The 15,026-nt window shown below is 63.4% G+C and overlaps 2 protein-coding genes across 2 annotated transcripts in view; one reads left to right on the plus strand and one right to left on the minus strand.

Moving 5' to 3' along the window:
* The window catches only part of EMIHUDRAFT_220934 (hypothetical protein), a gene marked incomplete at both ends in the record, with an annotated part of 1,591 nt that extends 204 nt beyond the window's left edge, over window positions 1-1,387 (minus strand). Inside the window, 4 exons of the mRNA XM_005756862.1 lie at window positions 156-204; window positions 280-311; window positions 494-710; window positions 1,374-1,387. Of these exons, the coding sequence (XP_005756919.1) occupies window positions 156-204; window positions 280-311; window positions 494-710; window positions 1,374-1,387 (312 nt within the window). The remainder of the gene's footprint in view (window positions 1-155; window positions 205-279; window positions 312-493; window positions 711-1,373) is intronic.
* An 11,814-nt stretch (window positions 1,388-13,201) lies between these two features.
* Window positions 13,202-13,924, plus strand: EMIHUDRAFT_220939 (hypothetical protein; the record flags this gene model as incomplete). Its single annotated transcript, XM_005756863.1, has 4 exons — window positions 13,202-13,243; window positions 13,460-13,503; window positions 13,590-13,731; window positions 13,769-13,924. 4 exons carry the CDS (start codon window positions 13,202-13,204, stop codon window positions 13,922-13,924), a joined length of 384 nt encoding a protein of 127 aa, XP_005756920.1.
* Window positions 13,925-15,026: the final 1,102 nt, after the last annotated feature.

Here is a 15,026-nt window from a genome sequence, read left to right on the forward strand (position 1 = left end):
GCAGCCGCCGCGGCAGCCGCCGCCTCCGCCTCCGCCGCCTCCCCCGCCTCCGCCCCCCCCTCCGCCGCCTCGCCCGCCGCAGCGCCGGCGGCGCCGGGCGCGCAGTTGGTTCCGGAGGCGAGGGCAGCCATGGCGGCGTCGGGCTCGATCGGGACATAGTCCGCTCCGTCGTAAGAGTAGTAGCATCCGGAGCGGGAGTCGTACCTGAGTCATGAAGATGGCGATCAGAATGCTTCCTCTTCCTCCTCCTCGTCTGAAGAGGCGGAGCGGGAGTCGCACCAGAGCGTGATGTCCGGCCGGTACCACCACACCTAAACAATTACGAATAACTAATAGTTAGATTAGTGCACCACACCTGCCCGTGCGTCACGCACCCGCGTCTTGTCTCATGCGACATTAATTAATTATCTCAGACGCCTGCCCGTGCGTCACGCACCAGCACGTGCGGTAGGCACATGCTCATCATGAGCACTATTAGTATGATGAGTCACACCTGGTCGTGCGTCACGTACCAGTACGTGTGGTAGTCGTAGACGTACTGCGCCAGGTCTCCTCCCGGAGGGAAGAGAGACTGCGTCGCCGCCTTCTGGCTCGACTTCTCCGCGGCGGGGTCGCGCTCGCGCTCGGCGCGCCGCTTCTCGCGCCGCTTCTCCCGCTTCTCCCGCCGCTCCGCAGACAGGTCACGCGCAGGAGACGCCGACCGGTCCTTCCTCCGGCCGGAGCGCGAGCGAGAGCGCCGCCGGCCGCGCGAGCGAGAGCGGCGGCGCCGCTCCTCGCGGTAGAACTCTCGCCCGAACTCGTCCACCTCGACGCCGCCACCCCCCCCGCCGCCGCCGCCTCTCGACGCCGGCGAGCGGTCGCGCGACCGCTCGCGGCCGTCCTCGCGGGAGCGGCGGCGGCGGGGCGGAGACGGAGAGCGGCGGCGCAGGGGCGAGCGCGAAGGGGAGCGAGCGCGCCGGCCGCGGTCGCGCGAAGAGTCGCGGCCGCGGTCCCGACTGTCGGATGGCGACCTCCGCCGGGGCATGGGGGCGGCGCGGGGGCGAGTCCAGAGAACGCAGCGTACCGCGCCGAGCGAACAACCTGGAAATGAGCAAAAGCTCTCGCACACGCACGATTCACACGACAGGCGTGTTTTCCTTCCATGGCAGGTGTCTCTCTCGGAGCGCCTCCTTTGAGCGCGGCCGATCAAGGGTCCCATCGCATAAAAGGGGTGTACGAGGCGATAGAGGATGAGCCAATTACCGGGGACAACACGAAGAATGGGGTGGAGACACGTCGTGGGGACCAGCCAACACAATCAGCGCCAAAATACCAGTGGAGTTCAGAGAGGATTGGAGAAGAGGTGGAGTCAAAGGGGCGAGAAGGTTTCGCACAGCAGATTCATCATTGGCTTATGGGTGGAGAGGTGGAGATACCAAAAAGCAGTCGGGCAGCGGGCAGCGGGCAGCGGGCAGCGGGCAGCGGGCAGCGGGCAGCGGGCAGGGGCTGCGGGCTGCGGGCTGCGGGCTGCGGGCTGCGGGGGGTGGGGCGTGGCGTGAGCGCGCGTGGAGGGAGGAATGGGAATCGACGGATGCAACAAACGGAGTTCGAACCAGCAGCCACGGCGGGGCGGCCGCTACAAGACTGGCAGGTGCAAGAACCACAAGTGCTGGCGCGAGGCGATTCGGTTCGTCGCAGTCAGCCAGGAGGGGGCTGGCGCCTTCCTGAATGCGATCCCCATGCGGGATGATATGAAGATGGAGACGTGGGCGATGCGCATTACAGTTCAGCGCCGCCTCGGCCTCCCGCTCGATGTTGCCTGCCAGGCGGTGGAGGCGGGCAAGAAGGCGCCAAACGGCAAGCCGCACGAAGAACTCGGCGATGCCGCAATGGTCAACCCGCGTGCGAAGCACGCGACACGACACAAATACCTGCTCAAACGACTCGTCAAGACCCTTCGCTCGGCGTGGGGCATGCTCATCGAGATGGAGCCGACTGCACACCTCAGTTACAGTAACCCAAAACAACCTGACGTGGCGGCGGCGAACATCGGCAAAGGGCATGTGCGCCTCGTTGGCGACTTGAAACTGACGAGCTCGCTTGCGTGCAAGGGTGGCGATCGGCTCGGCTGGAAGGGGGCTTTTGTCGCCTTCGGCAACACCGAGCGGGCGCTGCTCGACTTAGTGTTAGGGCATGCTGCATGGCCGCGGCCGGGAGGGGGGGGGGAGGGGGGGAGGGAGGCGGAGGATGCAGAGGCGGAGGCGGCGGCGGCGGAAGAGGAGGAGGGGGAGAGTGAGGGGGAGGCGGAGGCGGGGGCACCTGTGACGGCCCGCTACGAGAAGGGCGAATACCGGTTCGCGCGGGAGAAGAATTGCGACCTGCGTTTGCTCGACTTCGAGACGTTCGGCGGCTTCGGGGACGGCGTCCGCAGAATTCTTCGGCAGGCGGCGGACCAGCTGAGTAACAAACTTTCGCACGCTCAGCACCTCGATGAGGTCACATGGACCACCAAGAACTGGCACGGGCTGCAGATGCAGCGCTTGTCTGTCGTTCTCCACACCGCCGTGGCGTGGCAGACGGTGAACGAGCTAGCGTGCGGGGACAGCGGCATTGTGCACGGAGCTAAGTGCATTGCCGTTCTTAACGGAGTCGCTTAGGCGGCTCCGGTGGTGTGCCGGTGATAGTACTAGCACGCGCCAGTTCGCACCTGTGTCGAGCCTGTCTGCTGTGAGAGAGAGTTCTTTTGTTTAAATTCTTCGCGTCCAAACAGGCCGTGGTCGACGGGCAGCTGATGCTGTCATCGGCTGCTTCGATGCCGGAGGTCTTTGAGCAGGCGTATACACTTCGGAAAGAGCTCGAGGGAGACGACGCGTCGCCAGCCGCCTTTGGCCTACTGCCGACCGGAGGCGCCTATGTGCGGCGTGCTCTGCAGGCGGTCGTGCGCGCCGCAGCAAACTCCGAAGGTGTCGACAGTCGCTGTCTCGGCGACGACGAGCTCAGCGTCCCCGCTCCTGGCGGCAGCTGTCTCGAGAGCCTGCGGCTGGGAGTACTTCTCGAGAGGGACCTGAGCCCTGGTGTCGAGGTGTCGAGGCCCGGTGTCGAGGGTGTCGAGCTGCTGTCGAGGGATAGAGGTGTCGAGGCCTGTCGAGGCCTGTCGAGGCCTGTCGAGGCCTGTCGAGGCTGAAACCATGCTTGTCCGTGTCGAGGAGTGTCGAGGGGTGTCGAGGGGTGTCGAGGGTGTCGAGGGTGTCGCGGGTGTCGAGCGGGTGTCGAGCGGGTGTCGAGTGTTGTCAAGAGGCGTCTGAGGTATCGAGGTGTCCAAGGTGGCAGGTGGATGCAGTTGCAGCCCATCAACATACAACAAAAGTTGGGCAGCAGTTGCAAAGCTGTTTCATCCCTTAGTTGCAGCCTCAGTTGCACCCTGTTGATGTAGCACAACCTGAGCACAACCAGTATACTCTCTGTGGACATTTGAGGACATCAAGTGCCGGGAGTCATTGCCACTGTGCACCAAGGTGCTGTGCAGGCGCAGCACCGCAGCAGCGTCGCTGCTGCAGCAGCGTCGCTGCTGCAGCGTCACCGGCGCACAAAGCGCAACTGACCACAGCGCTCATGGCACAAGGCTGGTGCCATGAGTCAGTGGACATTGCCACTGCACAAGGTGCTGTCCAGCAGCTAAGGGCTACAGTACCCCATCGCAGCAGCGTCGCCGCCGCTGCAGCGTCGCCGTTGCAGCGTCGCCAGTGCACAAAGCGCAATGGACCACAGGTCTGCACTCATGGCACAAGCTCACTGGTGTGAGGATTCATTGCCACTGTACAAGGTGCTGTGCAGCACCTTAGGGCTACCTGAGTACTGCCATGTTTGCTGCATCAACAGGGGTGCAACTGAGCTGCAACTTGAGCTAGAACTTGAGAGGCTGCTCAGGGATGAAAGTACTGCCAGCCAAGTTTGATTGCTGCTGCAACCCTGATTTCTAACTCTGTGACTCCAATGGGTCTACGTCTCTGCTGTGTTAGGATCATCAGAGGTGTCGAGCGGTGTCGAGCGGTGTCGAGCGGTGTCGAGCGGTGTCGAGGGGTGTCGAGGGGTGTCGAGGGGTGTCGAGGGGTGTCGAGGTGTCGAGTTTGGCACCTTGACACGGACGAGCATGGTTTCAGCCTAGATGGTGTCGAGGGGTGTCGAGGGGTGTCGAGTTTGTCGAGTTGGCATGGGTTGTCGAGGTGTCGAGTCGGTGTCGAGGTTTGGTGTCGAGGTGTCGAGGCCAGGGCTCAGAGAGGGACGCGCTCCACCTCACCATGTGCGGCGACGCCAAGAAGCAGTGGGCCGAGATCCTCGAGGGCGAGTTCCACGTCCCGTCCCGCCACTCGCCGGCGATCGAGACGTTCCGAGACGACGAGTACGGGCATGAGAAGGAGTACTTGACCAGCATGCTGAGCGCCGTCATGTCGCTGCGGGATTCCAACGTGACGGTGCTGCTGGTCTGTGCCTCGGAGGAGGATGCAGCGCTGCATATCCTGGAGTACGCTGAGACCACTCTCTGATGCCTCCGGATCCCTCAGCGTATAGACTAGACACGCCGCTGTGACTCTAGGCGACTGCAGTATGCTCCTCTCGCCGTCGTGCCTGCGACTGCCCTGGCCGAGCCGGCCTTCGGCGACACAGCTGTGGACACCGACTTTCTCGACATGCTGCTCGATGATGTGCCGTCTCCGGAGAGCTCCTCCCCCGCCTCGCGGTTTGGCGAAGACGACAACCGCGCGTGGCGACGTCAGTACGCGATTGGGGAGTCAAGCGTCTTCGATTCTGGCCGACGCGGTCAGTTCTCCAACCTCACGCTCGCCGAGTACCGTCAACTCTACAAGGATCTGCACCCCGCCGACACCCGCGTGGGCGACTTTGCCAGCGCGTCCACCTTTGCGGCCCTGTGTGCGTTGGGCGAGGCGGTCGAACGCGCTGGCTCACTGTCTGTGCCCGCGGTTGCGTCGGCGCTCCAGAGTATGAACCTCAGCGAGTTCTACTCGACCATCGCATTTGACGCCGACGGTCGGATCAGCTCATCGCTGGCGCCCGGGATTTCGGTCTCGCAGCCGTTGCCGCTGGAGCTGTGCGACGAGGCCCCGACGTGCAACGGGGTGGATGTTCCGAATGCAACGGGGTGGGTCGGTTGAATAACATTAGCTTCCCAACGCCACGCTGGGCCTACCGCCACTGCTCACGCTCGGCGTCACCCGGCTCCTGCCGTTATGGCGGCGGATTCTGCCTAGCTGACGGGACGTGCGAATGCAAGCCAGGGTGGTACGGCAAAACGTGCGACGTTGAATGTATCACACCGTTTGTTTGGAACTCGACGGACTGTGTGTACAACCCTTCAGACATTGTGGCGCTCATCGCCTCGACCGTTGGCGGCGCGGTTGCGCTTATGCTCTGCGTGGCGGTGTCTCTTGTGTGCTTGTACCGGTCGAGGGAGGGCCGGTTCCAGCGCGAGCTGCGACGCATGGAGGCTGCAGAGCACGAGCTGCGCAGCGCGGCTTGCACCTTCGTCTTCGTCGACGCCGACGTCATCCGGAGCGGTGCACACGAGGCTCTCGGGCTCTCCTCGCTGCCACGGCTCCAGGAAATTGAGGCATCACACGCAACATGGCTCCGGACCCGGAGGCTGCACAGCGACCTGGCCCTTGGACGTCACGCGTACAGCGGCTCTATCCTCGCCGTGAGCCACAGATGGGAGCGACCAGATGAGCCCGACGCGAGCGGGGTGCAGGTCCGCGCCATCCGGGAGTATCTACTTGCGCACGAGGAGGTTGAGCTTGTTTGGTACGACTACTGGTGAGCTCGCGCCTCTAAGATCGCTGTCAGATAGCGCTCGCCACCCACCTATCTTTCTCCTCTCTTGTGACACAGGTGCATGTACCAGGGCGAGGATCGCTCCCCGGAGCAGCGAGCGCGCTTCAAGTGGACCATGCAGCACATCAACTTGCTCTACATTGGCTGCTCGGTGCTAATCCTGCAGGAGCTCTCGTACATGTCGCGCTTCTGGACACAGTTCGAAGCTTGGTGCAGCATGCAGCAAGCAGGCCCCCATGGCCTCGAGCCTGCCCCCGAGGAGAAGCGCCGCTGTTCGGTCACCCCGATTCACCACGCGAGCGAGGTGCGCGGCGTCGCCGAGGTGGGGCCCGGCTAGGACGACGCACACCCTAAGGTCTAGCTGAATGTCAACAGGTGATGGCGTCCGAGTTGGTCCGGATGTGGGCCCACCGTAGCATCGGCGAGGCGCGCGAGCTGCTGGCGAGCCCCGATGTCACTGTCACGAATCAGGCGGACAAAGAACTTCAGCTTCTCAAGCTGCTAGAGCTCGACTCGCTGGTCAGTGAGGCGTTTGCCTCGTGCGCTGAGGCAGAAAGGAAGGGCGGTGCTCGACGACCTGCTCGACGGTCCTATTCGGTCTCGCCCTCCGAGCTCGGGGATGGGGCGGCTCAGTGCGCGAAATTGGCCACTGTGCCTTCTTCGACTGCCCCCTCGACGATCCCCTGCGTCACTACGTGCCTCCCCGTTTTGTAGCCTGGCGTTTGTGCCCCGTTTGTGCGGGGGCGTGAGTGAGTACTCACACACACGGGCGGGGGCGGGTCCTTCCGTGTCGCTCCCGTCGGCCTTGCCGGGGGGGTTGGGCTGAGAGTCTTCAGCCCGAGATGTCGGAGACACGGGCCACTGAGATCCAGCATGCTGGCTTTAGCCGCTGCCTTTTGCATTGGCTCGTACCGCATCACCGCCGAGCCGTCCACGCACTGGGGCTGCGCGGACCTGTGCGGGCCAAACGCCACTCTCGCGTGCGTGCAAAGCTCGGAGGAAAACGAGCATGTGGCGCGCCTCGCCGCCGATGCGGGCGTGACTGCGTTCTGGATCGGCAATTACCAGCGGCCCGCCGGAGCGGAGCCGGGCGGCGGCTGGGACGTGTGCCAGTCCGGCGAGACGGCAAACTTTGTCAAATGGGACGTCACATCAGAGCCAAACAATATGCGTGGCGCAGAAGAGTGCGTCGGTGTTGGCATGCACCGCAGATATGGGTTGTGGTTCGACATGCCTTGCTACTTTGAGCTCCCCTGCCTCTGCAAGTCTGGCGCCGCCCCCTCCCCGGAGTACATGGCCTTCGCGGCGGTGGAGCGCGAGCGGGACAAGTCCCTTCGCGCTGCGGCCCTCATCCTGTACTACATGGCTCTCACTCTCTGCTCTGCCGTGTCCGGGCTCAGCCTGGTCTGGGCGCTGGTCTGCCTTTTCCGAGACGTGCGGCGAAAGGACGAGCAGTCTGCGGGTGCGGGCCTAGAGATGGTGCAGAGCGACGTGGGGCTTGGTCCGCACGACCAGCGGGTGCACGCCTCGCTCCTTTCTCGCGACGTCATGCTGCTCCGCTGCAGCTGGCTGCGCTCGCGCCCACCCGGCTACGTGCTGCCGCGCCGGCAGGACCTGCCACCAGAGGCGCTGTTTCCGCCCGAGGAGGCGGCCGCGCTCTTTGCTCGGCAGGACCGCAGCGCGTGTGCGCTCACCTACGGCTGTGCGCCCCGCAATGCCCCCCCCCCCCCCCCTCCCTCCCCTGCGCACTCAGCCCTCCCCGCCGCCGCCCTCCCCTTCCCCGTGCCAACTATGCACACACCCAAACGCTGAGGGCGCGGCGATTGAGTGACGCGCCCTGCTGCCGGCGTCCGCAGAAGGATGCTGCTGGTGTGCGCACCGACGAGGAGGCCAAGATGTTTGCTGCGTCGCTCGCGGTGATGGCGGGGCTGTACGCGAGCGCCCGTTGCGTGACAGTGCTGCGGCTGACCAACATCCCTGAGCCGCCGGAGTGGGGCAAGCGCTCCGTCTGCCTCTTCGACTTGAAGAAGGGCATCGGCGAGCAGACGATCCTCGCGGCGCTTGGCAGCTTTGGTGCGATCGAGACGTACCAGCTGGACATAGCTCCTGCGATCGTTCGCTTCGCCACGCGCGAAGCGGCGCTGGCGGCCGTGGCGGCGGGCGCGGAGCAGCTGTGCAAGGGCATCGGCATGCTGTACAACATGCGGCCGTACGAGGGGCGCGGCTGGTGCGTCGGCCGCGTCTCTCGCAGGTACTTGTGGCTCTCTCCTTCTGACCGCACTTGCGGCGCACAGGTGCCACGCCGAGAGCAACTTCGCGAAGATCATCCTCGGCACGCACAGCGAGCTCGGGCTGGACAGCGCGGGGCACGCGCCCAAGATGATCGACGTGCTGGACCAGCAGCCTGTGACCCTTACGAGCGCGCCCGCGCCCGACGCGTTCAAGGCTCAGTTCGAGGAGACGGTGGAAGGGAGCGAGGAGCTAGCCATCGCCTTCACCGGCAAGGGCGACCATGAGAAGGTCTCGCGTGCGGCGATGCCCCATTGAACCACGGTGAGCCTGCCCGCCTCACCGCCACCGCCGCCGCCGCCGCAGGTGGTGGATATGTACGTCAGCTATTACACGGCGGTCGTGTTCGCGGAGCGCGCTCGGCAGCGGATGCGGGAGCAGCGCGCCGCCGCAGACAGGCGCAAGAGGCGCATCCGCCTCGTCGCCTTTGGCGGGGGGCTGGTCGCCTTTTTGGCGTCATTCGCCGTCGCCGTCGTCGTCGGGATTCTCCTAAACAGCGTGATTGGCGATATCATCTTCAGCATCATGACGCCGGCTGCCGTCTGGGGCCTCTTCGCGATGCTCCTCGCCGTGCTGCCCACGGACGAGAACCTGGTCCGCGGGCTCTCCGTCTACCTGACGCTTGGGCCGCTGCTTGTCGGATGGTCCTTCTGGTGGGAGGCGGGGCGGTGGTTTGACCCGCTGACTACGGCTAACCTCTGGGGGGAATCGGCGGTATTCAGCCTCCTAGCTATGTCCTGCTCCCTAGCCGTCGCTGCCTTGCTCCCTGCCTGGCGCGACGCCCTTCTCGCCGGCCTGCTGCCCTGCCGCTCCACCCGCGTCGGCCCCCTGGCGATGACCGCCCCCGCCTGCCTGAGCCGCATTTGGCTGGTTTTCCGGCTGTGGGTTGGAGTGCTAGGAGTGCTAGGAGTGCTCCTCGTGAGCATTGGTGCGGTCGATTTGTACTGGTGGCCGTTCTATCTAGCTGGCGCCGCCCTCCTCCTCCCCGCCCTCGCTCTCCGCCCCTCCGCCCGCCGCTACTTGCAAGCCCGCCTCGCCCGCCTCGGCGCCTCCGGCGGAGGCGACGACGCGCAGCTGGCGGCGCTGGCGGCTCTCTCCGGCGGCGGCGAGAAGGCGCTGGCGCGCGCGCAGGCGGCCTTCCGCCTGCTGCCCGTTGACAAGCTGACGGGTGCGGCCGAGCTGCCGGGCGGGGGCGTGGCGGGCGGCGCGGGCGACGCGTTGCGAGAGCGGGCGGTGGCCGCCAGTTTGGGAGCTGAGCATTCTGTCTTTGTGAGCCACTCCTGGCACGACAGCCGCGAGAGCAAGTTTGCGGCGCTTCACCGGTGGGCGGAGCGCGACACGGCGGAGCGCGGCACGGCGCCGCTGCTCTGGCTGGACGCCGCGTGCGTCGCCCCCGAGGACGCGGGCGCGCTCGAGCTGCTGCCGCTCCTCGTCAGCGGCTGCCAGCGCTTCCTCATCCTGGCGGGGCCGACCTACGCGAGCAGGCGCGCGAGGAGGAGGCCGTGAGAAAGAGTTGTGCTCCGCTTCACGTACTCTCTCCTTCGTCAACTAGGTTGTGGTGTGTGGTCGAGCTCTTCTGCTTCCTCAAGAATGGAGGCGACATCGACCGTGTGACTGTGCTGCCCGTCGTCGAGGCCAGCAACGAGGCGGACGAGGCGGCGGCGGACGCGACGACAGCGCTGCAGCGCGAGCTCGGGCGGTTCCGAGTGGAGCGGGCGCGCTGCTCGCAGGAGCGGGACACGCAGAAGCTGCTCGGCTGCATCGTGCGTGCCCGCAGCGCACCACCCTGAGCCTCGCCCACGCGCGCCGTGCTACTCCGACTCCCCCGTCCCCCCGTGGCGTGGCAGGAGGCTGGGTTCGGCAAGTACGAGTCGTTCAACCAGGTGGTGCGCCGCATCTTCTCCGACCAGGCGCGCTCCACCTTTGGTGTTGCAGCCCCCTCGAATCCGTTTGAACTTGGGCCTCCGGCGATGGAGGAGCAGCTGAAGCACGCAGCACAAGTCATTCAGCGGCACGCCCGCCGCTTCATCGCTTGAGCGGTGACATCCTAGGAGAGAGAGCGTTGGCACTGATACATTGCCCTGATGTACGTTCGAGACATGGCAGGTTCACTCTCTGGCCGTCCACCTAAGCACATGCGCATGCCACACTAGAGGTTTGCATGGTGGTTATTGCATGGTGGTTATTGCATGGTGTACGACATTGCTCGACCGTAGAGCCGTAGAGCCGTAGAGCCGTAGAGCTGTAGAGCCGTAGAGCCGTCGAGAGCCGTTACGGTAGAGCCATTCCGGGGCGACGTCGTGGTTACGGCGAAGTCGTGGTTTCTGGTTCTAAGAGCTGCTAATAAAACAGGACTTGCACACAGCACCTGTCAGCTTCCCACAGATCACGCTCACGCCGGGCTCACTTACACACGGCCTGAGCGCTGAGGGCGTGGAGAGGGTGAGTTGAGGAAACCGGAGGACGCGCCCGACCCAGAAGACGACGACACGCGCGAGCGCGAGACACAGACAAACAAAACTCAACAAGATACCCCAGGCCAGCCCTGGGCTGCCACACATCCCGAGGGAGCGTACGGCACTACGCCACTCAGCTCTCAGGGCCACGCCCCCCCCCTGTCCCCCCCCCCCAGCACCCACGGTGCCACGAGCCCAAACAACAGCGGGAACAACACACAGGCGACGGGGGACGCCACGTGTGAGGCTAGAGCAGACTGCTCCGCCTCTCTAGCAATCTCGCCGTGCGACGGTGTATCATCACTTTATGCCACCGTTGCATATCCGGATATGCAACGGTGGCATAAAGTGAATGATACACCGTCGCAAAACTGCATTCCTGGGTCGTGCGGAGATGCATCCGGTTTGGGTACCGGCGGATAGCAGGTGAACGCTAAGGTGGGTTTCGAACCAGTGACAACGCCCGTCTGGGTTTTTTGCGCCGAGTCGAACTGCGGGATTCGAACTGTATCATTCACTTTATGCCACCGTTGCATATCCGGATATGCAACGGTGGCATAAAGTGAATGATACACCGTCGCACGCCGGCCGCAAGGCTCGGACAAGACCACGTGCGGGATCGTGTGAGGTGTCTGTAATATGGCCCTCCTCACCCATAAATAGGGTTTGTGGAGCGTCCAGAGATGTCCAGAAGGTCCAGAAGGTGTCCAGAAGGTGTCCAGAAGGTGTCCAGAAGGCTTCTGGTCAAAATGCAGCTATTTAACCCTTCACCATTTGAGAAGCCCAGCTCCCCACCCCTGGCTTAATTAGTAGTAGATCTAGATCTTTCAATTGTGCCGCTCTCAAATCTAGTCTGGTTCAGAATGGCGTCCGCGGTCCCGAGATATTACGTAACAAAGATTTCTCTGGACGCTCCACAAACCCTATTCGCAGGCTACGTAGGAAGCGGCCTAGTGTGCTGATCTAGGCCGCACGCCGTGGCACTATGACTTGGGTAGGAGTGGTAGGCATGCGGCCGCAGCGCGCCCGCCGTAGGCTCGACGGGGTGCGCGTGTCAGCTAGATAGAAGTTTGAGCGAATGGAGCCGACGAGAACCACCTCGGTCATAGTTACAACAAACCATCCGACGTGGCCGCGTCTGAGGGAGGGTGTAGAGGATGTAGAGTGTAGAGCGCTGTAGAGCTGTAGAGCTGGAGAGCGCTGTAGAGCTGTAGAGCTCTACATCCGCCGCGGGACGAACTGCGTGCGTTGTAGAGCGATGTAGAGGCGCTCTACAACGTGAAATCTCTACAACAAACTCTACATGATAAGCGGCGAACGAGGCACGGTCGCTCTCCGACATGAGGCGCGTTGCACTTGCCAGTGCTGCCCTGGCAACCTGGTTTGTGGAGCTCCCGCACCTGTCTAGACAGTCCTGAGCTTGTCCAGACAGTGTCCAGACAGCGCCCAGACAGCGTCCAGACAGCGTGGTCGTGGAGACCGCCGCGGAGAGCCGGATCGAGGAGCGATCCGCTGCCTCATCCATGTCGCGACGCCCTGTAGGTAGAGTATAGAGCGCTCTGGAGTGCCTTCGAAGGAAGATGGTAGTAGGAACAAGACTGTCAATATCGCTATTGCACACTTATTTGCCGAGTTGGCAGCGTGAACCACGATACCGCCCCCAGTTCGGCGTAGACCGCGCGCGCAGCGCGCTCCGTGTTTGCAGACCGCCCTGGCGGACTCGTTTACACTTCCAAGCTCAAGCCAGGCGCCGCAGGCCATAAAGAGGAGCGCAGATTAAAATGGCGCCGGAGGCTCCCCGGGCCGTCCGCGCACAGAACCTTTGTCTAAAAACAAAACAAGAAAATCGATGAGACACCACTAGGGGCTGGGGGGCTCCGATCTCCATCTCTCCAGTACTCTCCAATCTCCAGCGTCGCTACATCTTAGGCCGGATCCAGTCAGATCTCCGATCTCCATCTTCAATCTCCAATCTCCAACGTCGTCATCTTAGGCCGGATTCAGTCAGATCTCCGATCTCCATCTCCAATCTCCAATCTCCAATCTCGATTCGGGGGCCCGGGGGAGGAGGGGGGCTCAAACCTTCACGGAGATGCGCTATGGATTCATTCACATGCAAAAGGATCTCCACACTCTTTTCGCGCCATGTTGCAATCTCCAGTCGGCCCACACGATCTCTAGGCGCCTTTGGCGCGAAGTCAGAATCTCCACCTCTGTCTTCAATCTACTGCTGCTCTTGGCAGGAGATTTGCCACTTAAGAGATCTCTAAAAGGCATCTACGATCTACAGTCCAAGGATCTTCCGATGTAGCGCCGAGATTTCCATGTATGGCGCCAATGGCCGCCTCCGTGACACTCCCACCTCCTGGGCCGGCGCGGGAGTTTTACTGCCGAGTTTCTCCCGGCCGGCCGCCTCCTGACACGCCCACTGACGGCTAACCTCGGAATGTAAGCGCACTATGGCTGTGCTGTCTCCTACACAGCCATCTTACCTAAGAAAAAAATCTTTTTTAGCGTCGTTACCACATGGCGACGTACCCGTCCGTCCGGCCCGCCGTCGGGTCGGACGATCGCCCCACCTGGACCGCACCGCGTCGGACGACGCAGGCGAGGTCACTGCAAACCAGCGCATGCGCGTCGTCAGGACTCTGTCAGGACTCTGTCAGGACTCTGTCAGGACTCCGCCAGGACTCCGCCAGGACAACCACTGCCCCCCCGCTGTGAACAGAGCCCTTAGCTAGAGAGTAGGGAGGGGTGTACAGTCGAGTTACTCCCGAGGGCAGGGACGGCCCTCCACTGAGGGAAAGAGCGCAACGGGGACGGTATGCTCACAACCCAGCCACGCAGCTCTTTGCTCGCGTACAGCCAACGAGTTTGCTGGTCCACAGGCAGGCCAGGCCGTGAGCGTGGGCCGGTCGGGCCTGATCCTGCGGTGAGCACTGGAGGGCTATGCGGCTCGCTCCGTCAGCCGACTTGCGCCGTCGAGCGGTCGAGCGCTTCGGGTTGGACCCGCGGGAGGGTCCCTGCGCGGCTGACATGGCCAGCCAAGCCGTATGCGCTGCCGTGGGCGCTGTCGTGGGTGCTGCCGTGGGTGCTGCCGTGGGCGCTGCTGTGGGCGCTGCCGTGGGCGCTGCCTCGGTCAGCAGTCGGTCAGCAGTCGGTCAGCAGTCGGTCCGCTGCTCGGCGCTGGCCTGCAGGCCGCCGGTGGCAAATCGGGGGGGCGCGGGCCATGGACGTCGTGGCCGAGCTTTGCTGCCTTCTTGCACGTTGCCGGCTGTAACGTTGCCTGCACCATGGCCGCGCCTCTCTTGCTTGTGCGCTTTTCATGGTCGAGCCGAGTGGCGCGAGAGTGAGCGTGATTTCTTTTGTCTGTCAGGACTCTAAGTTTCTGTCAGGACTCTCAAGTTTCTGTCAGGACTCTCAAGTTTGCTTGTCAGGACTCTCAAGTTTGCGTCAGGACTGCCCCATCAGGACGATTCCGCAGAGGGCGCGCACGGTCGAAAGGGGGGCTGGGCGTCTATCATTCACTGCTGGGGGGGAGGGGAAGGAGGGTTGCAGTGAAGGAAGGTGGAGGTCTCGTCGGAGGCACTTGTGAGCACTGTGAAGACCGTGCGCCGTCAGGACCCCGCCAGGACTCTGTCAGGACTCTGTCAGGACTCTGTCAGGACTCTGTCAGGACTGTCAGGACAGGTGCGGGAGGTCCACAAACCAGGTTAGACGGCAGAAACAGTCACACGCAATTAGTACATGGCCCAGCTCGCGCCATCGCCCACACTCGAGCTTTGCAGCGCGCGGGCTCACACTCTACTATAGGCCCCCTCGACGCCCACTTCGAGCTATACTCAGCTAAGGGCCGCACTTGACGCTGTCAGCAGCGCGCGGCGAAGCAGTTTGGCGCTTGTGGTGAATCAAATGGGAATCTAGCCCAAGGTCGGAGAGTCGTGTCATAGGAGAGGAGAGAGTGTGGAGATGTTTTGTGCGGGATCAGGCCCGAGTCCCTAGTGTCGCCGGAGCAGTAGCTCCCTTTTTCGTAACAGGAACAGTTTTTTTTCATCTTACCTAAGGATGGCTGAGCTAGCTGCAGTGCAGCCATAGCCTCCAGGCCGATGGCTGCAATACACACAGGGCAGCCATCCTGAGTACGGAAGGCTGGAAGCTCGCTGCTGCAGCCATACCGCACGCCCCGGGGCGGGCCCTCATGGCTGAGCTGGCTATATCGCAGCCATCTTGGGTAAGATGGCTGGGCCACAGCCATTTCAGCCATCTACTATGGCTGGGGCACAGTCAGTGCAGCCATCCTCCGGAGCATGGCTGCTGATAATTCGATGGCAGCCGTCCGCCGCCCCCGCCACACGCACAAATGGCTGCGCGCTTGCCGCCCCCGGCCTCGCGGGACGGCTGCCATTGGCTGCCATCGAATTATCACCAGCCATGGCTGCTTAGAAGAGCAACCTC

Source organism: Emiliania huxleyi (genome assembly GCF_000372725.1).
Source record: "Emiliania huxleyi CCMP1516 unplaced genomic scaffold EMIHUscaffold_94, whole genome shotgun sequence".
NCBI lineage: Eukaryota > Haptophyta > Isochrysidales > Noelaerhabdaceae > Emiliania > Emiliania huxleyi.